Below are 8,456 nucleotides of genomic sequence, written 5' to 3' on the forward strand. Positions count from 1 at the left end.
ATGTGAAGGTGAGGTTATAAACCCACCCATCGAATTACAATTATCAAGATCAATGCCAGGTAACCAAGCAGTTACCATATTGAATAAGCGGACAACGCCTATTATTAATTCATTTGTAGCAAATCGTGTTGATAATAATGCTATATTTAATTGTCAGCTAACAACACCAGCGAATACAAGTATCGTTAGAACATGTAGTATTGGACCACTAAATGTCTGGTATAAACCCAATGTTACAATACAACATGCAGGGATATCATTATCAGGAAGGGAAGCCATTTTTATTTGCCAATCTGATGCAAACCCACCAGTAGTAGATTTTACTTGGCAATTTGATCCGCCATTAAACATTGAGCGTTATGTTATTGATGATATTGGCCAAGTTATGCGCATTCTAAAAGTTGACATTGATGACAATGAATTACTTGTTAAATGCATAGCCAAAAATACTGTTGGTCAGGTGACATCTCACGTGATCATGGAAGTGATCGGTAATAAAGAAAATGACAAACCAAAGACAAACGCTATTGAATCTGTGAATGAAAAACAAGCAGAAAAGAAAAGTAGGCCTATATCTTTATCAGTTTTATTAGCTGTTGTATCTGTATTAGTTCTTGTTATTGTATTTGCTATTATTGTTCCTGTTTATTACTTCTGTATTTGCTCAAAGAAAGAGGAAACTGTTGTTATTGCTCAACCGGAAGTATACTTTGAACCTCAAGATCGTCTGACATTACCATTGCCAAATAAAAGAAACTCTGTGTTGTGGAGACGTTCATTTGGAGCTCAAGTTCCTACAGACAGAGATGTAGATTCCATGTATTTGGAGATACATAGTGAGCATTACATCTTCACACCAGATAGCAGAGGAAATACTCTGCCTTATTGACTGATAATTAAGTTTCATCAGGGAAGAGTGAAATTAATGTTACATTCATTCTTTCATTGATCTTTTTCTTTCTTATATACCATAACAAATCATCATAAGAAATCCATAGCAAATTTAAAAAAAAACAAACTTTAACCAAGAAAAAAATAGAAATAGATGTACAATTATAAAGGAATAGTCAATGTAAGAAAGTATTCCATTGTTTATGCATTATTGAGACATTAAGAAGGTGATTTCTAATAGTCTTGATCTTAGTGAATCGTCTTAGTAATAATAGTAATTGTAGAAGATTTAAGATTGTGGGATAGGTCTGGTATCGCCATACTTATTGCAATAGATAAGGGTTTATTAAGTAACAATGCTTTTTATCCTAGTATCCGGAATTAAAGGAGTAACATTATATTTTATTGTAGTAGCCGTCGATCATGTACATTGCAAAAAAGGCGGTGCTTACAATTATGTAATTAATATGTAGTGAACCATGAAACGCGTAACTAAATATTTCTCGGCTTAGTATATTGTAGTTAACACACGTATTCAATTTGTTATCACTATAACCCTTCTGGGAAAGTAATACATGTATTTAAGATACTGTACAAAATGAATATTTTAAGGTACGTTTTTATTCTATTTCAATTATATTTTGTTAAGCGAATTGTGGCAACATCCGCAGAATTTGTTTACCATCCTCAAACTGAAACCGTAATTGAAGGTACTCCTGCTTTGAAATTGACATGCGTTTTTGAAGGAGTTGATTCTGAAAGTACGTTTTCTTGGATAAAAAATGGTGTTACATTGACCAATGATAAAGACATTTTAGAATCTAGTCCATATTTTGATCGCAATGTATTCGTTGATTTTGGATGGTTAACTACAAATTCTATTTACTATAAACTTGAAATAAGTAATGTTTTGTATAGTGATTCCGGAGAATACGCATGCGTTGTAAATCAGAATGGATTTGAGGTAAAATCCAATACAGCTTATATAACAGTTAATCAATTACCGCATCGTACTTATCCGTTATGTGAACAAATAGGCAGCCCTGTTAAAGAAGGAAAGGAAGTGAATCTCAGATGTGAAGGTGAGGTTATAAACCCACCCATCGAATTACAATTATCAAGATCAATGGCAGGTAACCAAGCAGTTACCATATTGAATAAGCGGACAACGCCTATTATTAATTCATTTGTAGCAAATCGTGTTGATAATAATGCCATATTTAATTGTCAGCTAACAACACCAGCAAATACAAGCATTGTTAGAACATGTAGCATTGGACCACTAAATGTCTGGTATAAACCTAATGTTACAATACAACATGCAGGGATATCATTATCAGGAAGGGAAGCCATTTTTATTTGCCAATCTGATGCAAACCCACCAGTAGTAGATTTTACTTGGCAATTTGATCCGATATTAAAAATTGAGCGTTATGTTATTGATGATATTGGGCAAGTTATGCGCATTCTAAAAATTGAAATTGAGGACAATGGATTACTTGTTAAATGCATAGCCAAAAATACTGTTGGTCAGGTGACATCTCACGTGATTATGGAAGTGATCGGTAATAAAGAAGATGACAAACCAAAGAAAAAGGCTATTGAATCTGTGAATGAAAAACAAACAGAAAAGAAAAGTATATCTTTATCAGTTTTACTAGCTGTTGTATCTGTATTAGTTCTTGTTATTGTATTTGCTATTATTGTTCCTGTTTATTACTTCTGTATTTGCTCAAAGAAAGAGGAAACTGTTGTTATTGCTCAACCGGAAGTATACTTTGAACCTCAGGATCGTCTGACATTACCATTGCCAAATAAAAGAAACTCTGTGTTGTGGAGACGTTCATTTGGAGCTCAAGTTCCTACAGACAGAGATGTTGATGCCATGTATTTGGAGATACAGAGTGAGCATTACATCTTCACACCAGATAGCAGAGGAAATACTCTGCCTTATTGACTGATAATTAAGTTTCATCAGGGAAGAGTGAAATTAATGTTACATTCATTCTTTCATTGATCTTTTTATTTCTTATATACCATAACAAATCATCGTAAGAAATGCATAGCAAATAAAAAAAAAAAAAAAATTTAACCAAGAAAAAAATAGAAATAGATGTACAATTATAAAGGAATAGTCAATGTAAGAAAGTATTCCATTGTTTATGCATTATTGAGACATTAAGAAGGTGATTTCTAATAGTCTTGATCTTAGTGAATCGTCTTAGTAATAATAGTAATTGTAGAAGATTTAAGATTGTGAGATAGGTCTGGTATCGCCATACTTATTGCAATAGATAAGGGTTTATTAAGTAACAATGCTTTTAATCCTAGTATCCGGAATTTAAGGAGTAACATTATATTTTATTTTAGTAGCCGTCGATCATGTGTATTGCAGAAAAGGCGGTGCTTATAATTATGTAATTAATATGTAGTGAACCATGAAACGTGTAACTAAATATTTCTCGGCTTAGTACATTATAGTAACATACGTATTCAATTTGTTATCACTATAACCCTTCTGGGAAAGTAATACATGTATGTAAGTTACTGTACAAAATGAATATTTTAAGGTACGTTTTTATTCTTTTTCAATTTTATTTTGTTAATCGAATTGTGGCAACATCCACAGAATTCATTTATCATCCTCGAGCTGAAACTGCAATTGAGGGAACTGTTGTGAAATTGACATGCGGTGTTGAAGGAGTTGATTCTGAAAGTACGTTTTCTTGGATAAAAAATGGTGTTACATTGACCAATGGTAAAGACATTTTAGAATCTAGTCCATATTTGGATCGCAATTTATTCGTCGATTTTGGATGGTTAACTACAACTTCTATTTACTATACCCTTGAAATAAGTAATGTTTTGCACAGTGATTCCGGAGAATACGCATGCATTGTAAATCATAATGGATTTGAGGTAAAATCTAATACAGCTTATATAACAGTTAATCAATTACCACATCGTACTTATCCGTTATGTGAACAAATAGGCAGCCCTGTTAAAGAAGGAAAGCAAGTGAATCTGAGATGTGAAGGTGAGGTTATAAACCCACCCATCGAATTAAAATTATCAAGATCAATGCCAGGTAACCAAGCAGTTACCATATTGAATAAGCGGACAACGCCTATTATTAATTCATTTGTAGCAAATCGTGTTGATAATAATGCTATATTTAATTGTCAGCTAACAACACCAGCGAATACAAGTATCGTTAGAACATGTAGTATTGGACCACTAAATGTTTGGTATAAACCTAATGTTACAATACAACATGCAGGGATATCATTATCAGGAAGGGAAGCCATTTTTATTTGTCAAGCAGATGCAAACCCACCAGTAGACTTTACGTGGCAATTTGATCCGATATTAAACATTGAGCGTTATGTTATTGATGATATTGGGCAAGTTATGCGCATTCTAAATGTTGACATTGATGACAATGGATTACTTGTTAAATGCATAGCCAAAAATACTGTTGGTCAGGTGACATCTCACGTGATCATGGAAGTGATCGGTAATAAAGAAGACGACAAACCAAAGACAAACGCTATTGAATCTGTGAATGAAAAACAAGCAGAAAAGAAAAGTATATCTTTATCAGTTTTACTAGCTGTTGTATCTGTATTAGTTCTTGTTATTGTATTTGCTATTATTGTTCCTGTTTATTACTTTTGTATTTGCTCAAAGAAAGAGGAAACTGTTGTTATTGCTCAACCGGAAGTATACTTTGAACCTCAAGATCGTCTGACATTACCATTGCCAAATAAAAGAAACTCTGTGTTGTGGAGACGTTCATTTGGAGCTCAAGTTCCTACAGACAGAGATGTTGATGCCATGTATTTGGAGATACAGAGTGATCATTACATCTTCACACCAGATAGCAGAGGAAATACTCTGCCTTATTAACACATATTGAGATCTAGACATTTCTTACACACTTAAATCGCATTGAACCGAATGAAGAAGAATAACATTGTTAAAAGATATCAGTGTTAACATAAACATTTAATTGAATTAGGCTAAATATTTTTTTATTATGTGAACATACTCTAATATCTGATGTCAAATATTTTTTTAGATTCTTAGTTACATAATTTTGTATGCCTAAATGTTATCTACAATAATTTCTAAAGAGAATATTAGAATAATAATTTGAAAGTCAGCATAAACATGTTTAGTTTATCTCATTCTGTGGATAAGTATTTGTAATAGTTCTTGTAAAATAATATTTATTAAGATGTATAGTACGACCTATACTTAGGCCTATAACTAAATCATATTTCATCATTATTTTATTGAAATGTAAATATTGCTATTATAAGTGCTACATATATCGTCAATATAGTACAGTACCTTTATATGACCATTATTATTATTATTATTATTATTGTTATTATTATTATTATAGAAAGAACTTTTTTAAATAGTTAAAAACCATTTCTTATTCAATTTACTGTTGTCCAAAATGTATGTATGTCTCATTCGTTAACGTAAATCTATGAATAATAAATATACGGTAATAGTAACCAAGAAATTGGTCATTATTACTGTATCCTTGTATTTAAGGTTGCGTTCTGTATAGAGAGAGTTGGTAAGATATTTTGTTTTGTGTAATGTTATGCTTTGTTTAACTATGGTTAATCGTCTATCAACTGACAGTTTCGGTCATATATCTTGTAAGGCAAATGCAAATAATTTAAAAATTACAAGCGATGAATTATCTGCTATCGTTGGTCAACTCGCTTGCGTTGTGCTTACGTCACTGTGTTATGTCCTAGTTGTGCGTTTGTGATATAGTTCTGTTGAGTAACTTATAGTTACACTTACCAAAGTAAAAGAACAAAAACGTAGTCTACAATGGTTATATCAGTATAGTACAATTTTACCCTGTTCTGTTATATAAACAATATTTCAAACTATGGTAAAGAAACGAAATGTTAATGTGTAATTATTGTCTTTCATAAAATGATTACATTACACCTAATAATATAACACTACTATTTATGTATGCTTTATTATTTTGTCAACATACTGTTTATAGCTCGTTGTATTAGAATATTAATAATATAATTTTTTTAAATAAAGTAGATTATTAATATTAGGAATATATTATATATTATATTTATTTATAATTGTACGGTAACCTACCAAAGCAAACTACATTTCGGCCTATTATAGCTAATATTCTTTTTAAATTATAAAAAAATTATATAAATGTTTATACTTGTTAGTTGTATATTGAAGTTTAATAACGAAATGTTATGTACAGTAATATGAGTTTCTCTATTACATACACGTCAACTTAGTGATGTATGGAAGTGCCAGTAATCGTATGCTCATTTGTATCTATAGTAATGAAATTGATAATATATATTGTAACACAAATTCAAGAAATTTGATTTATACAGAATCTCAATCCTGTTGTCGGTCAAGAGTTTGACAGACCAGAGGTTTTTGAGTTTATGAAAATCAACATTATGCTTTATGCGATTGCACTCATTTAAATATGTGAATAAAGTTTGCTATTTGATCACTCTTTGTAATCATTATTTGTAATTATTATTAAAACATGTATCGAATAGTCATTGTTTCTGTTGTCATAATTTATTCTTTTCTTAAATGTCCATCTAGAAGCATGTGATTTTAAGAAGTAATCACAAGTTATTATTTTTCTTTTCTTTGCCAGTACTTTATATTGCATAATAATGCAATATAGTATCTATTACAATAATTAGATCATTTGCAATCAAAGTGACCAACTGAATTAAAATGTTCGGCTACAGGTTGATCAAACTTTATTGCTGATCTGTGTTTTTAGTCGCGTGGACGCGACTGTATAGTCCACTATGTCGGTCGGTCGGTCTGTCGGTCTGTCTGTCGGTCCGGTATCACTATGCGTTTTAGCACGCGACTTATGGCTGTTGGCCTTGTTTAATCCTATCTATACTCCAGGCTACTCTGATGTATTGTTAGCACATATATTAAAGTATACCCACATTTGGGCGTGTAAGGCCCGCCGCGATGGTTGGATAGATGGAAGCATAGAGAATACTTTGTTGCTCGCCACAAATAATGTTATTGCTATATCCTTTCAATCATTTAAACAAAATAAAAACCTGAAAGTACAATATACAGATATTAAATCATTTCAGAACATCAACATTACATAGCATGTTTCGATAATTATCACCACTTGTATTAAACACTGTAAACCACAATCCCACCATTACATAGTATTATCAATGCCAAACCACAATCCAACCATTACATAGTATTATCAATGCCAAACCACAATCCCATCATTACATAGTATTATCAATGCCAAACCACAATCCCATCATTACATAGTATTATCAATGCCAAACCACAATCCCATCATTACATAGTATTATCAATGCCAAACCACAATCCCATCATTACATAGTATTATCAATGCCAAACCACAATCCCATCATTACATAGTATTATCAATGCCAAACCACAATCCCATCATTACATAGTATTATCAATGCCAAACCACAATCCCATCATTACATAGTATTATCAATGCCAAACCACAATCCCATCATTACATAGTATTATCAATGCCAAACTACAATCCCATCATTACATAGTATTATCAATGCCAATATTGTAAACTATTTATAAATAATACTACAATATAGCTTAACAGCGTAAGATCATTAAATTGAAGATTATCGGCACTATTTTAAATTCAACATCAAGGTTGAATAGTTTAAATATCTATTACAACATAAGCAATCTTAAAATAAAACAAAAACGTTTATATCTTCTCCCGACGCGCCCATACTACAACAATTATACGATACGATACGATAACTAGAGAGACTCATGGTATTCAAATTATATTTAGTCGAGTCAAACTGTTTCATTACCTCAACAAAATGTTTTTTGTTGTATTACAGTAAAATATGGTCTCAAAAGGTTGAGAACAAAATCGCGAGCGGGATTGACATCCGCCGCCAATAGTTTGACTTTTCGATTCAATTCAAACATTTCATTCAAAACATTTCATTCAAAACATTTAGTTCAAAACATTTCATTCAAAACATTTCATTCAAAACAATTTATTCAAAACATTCAATTCAAAACATTTCATTCAAAACATTCAATTCAAAGCATTCAATTCAAAACATTTCATTCATATTATATCGCGCCATTCAATTCATATCGATGCATTTCATTCACATATCGCGTCATAAAATCATCGAAATGTTGCGTAAACGGCGTTTCATACACTTAAATAGATAACTTAAACTAACATGAGTATACATATATCATGGAGGTATAAATACCTCCATGCATATAATAGTAAATGTGGGTGGATGGAGGTCCCAGTAAATTCACTGAACTTTAAGTCGTGACCCCCGTATTTATTAAGATTATCGTGGTCGTCAATGTAATGCTCAATTTCGTTTCTAGTTTGAATAGTGTTTATCAGTTTGTACAATTAAATAATATTAAAATGGTTTCACAATTCGTTACATGATATAAAGAGTTATAATTGTTTTATTATCTTGAAATTTTGCCCAAATGATTTT

The 8,456-nt window shown here is 31.4% G+C and overlaps 1 protein-coding gene across 1 annotated transcript; it reads left to right on the top strand.

The window, feature by feature from the left end:
* The first annotated feature begins 3,429 nt into the window (after window positions 1–3,429).
* Window positions 3,430–6,468, top strand: LOC140045002 (leucine-rich repeats and immunoglobulin-like domains protein 2). Its single transcript, XM_072089732.1, has one exon. The coding sequence runs from the start codon at window positions 3,448–3,450 to the stop codon at window positions 4,798–4,800; it is 1,353 nt and encodes a 450-aa protein (XP_071945833.1). The 5' UTR covers window positions 3,430–3,447; the 3' UTR covers window positions 4,801–6,468.
* The last annotated feature ends 1,988 nt before the right edge of the window (window positions 6,469–8,456 follow it).

The sequence above is a fragment of the Antedon mediterranea genome, chromosome 3, assembly GCF_964355755.1.
Source record: "Antedon mediterranea chromosome 3, ecAntMedi1.1, whole genome shotgun sequence".
Classification (NCBI taxonomy): Eukaryota; Metazoa; Echinodermata; class Crinoidea; order Comatulida; family Antedonidae; genus Antedon; species Antedon mediterranea.

Coding starts and splice junctions, on each gene's coding strand:
- LOC140045002 (XM_072089732.1), top strand. CDS start 3,448: ATGAATATTTTAAGGTACGTTTTTATTCTTTTTCAATTTTATTTTGTT.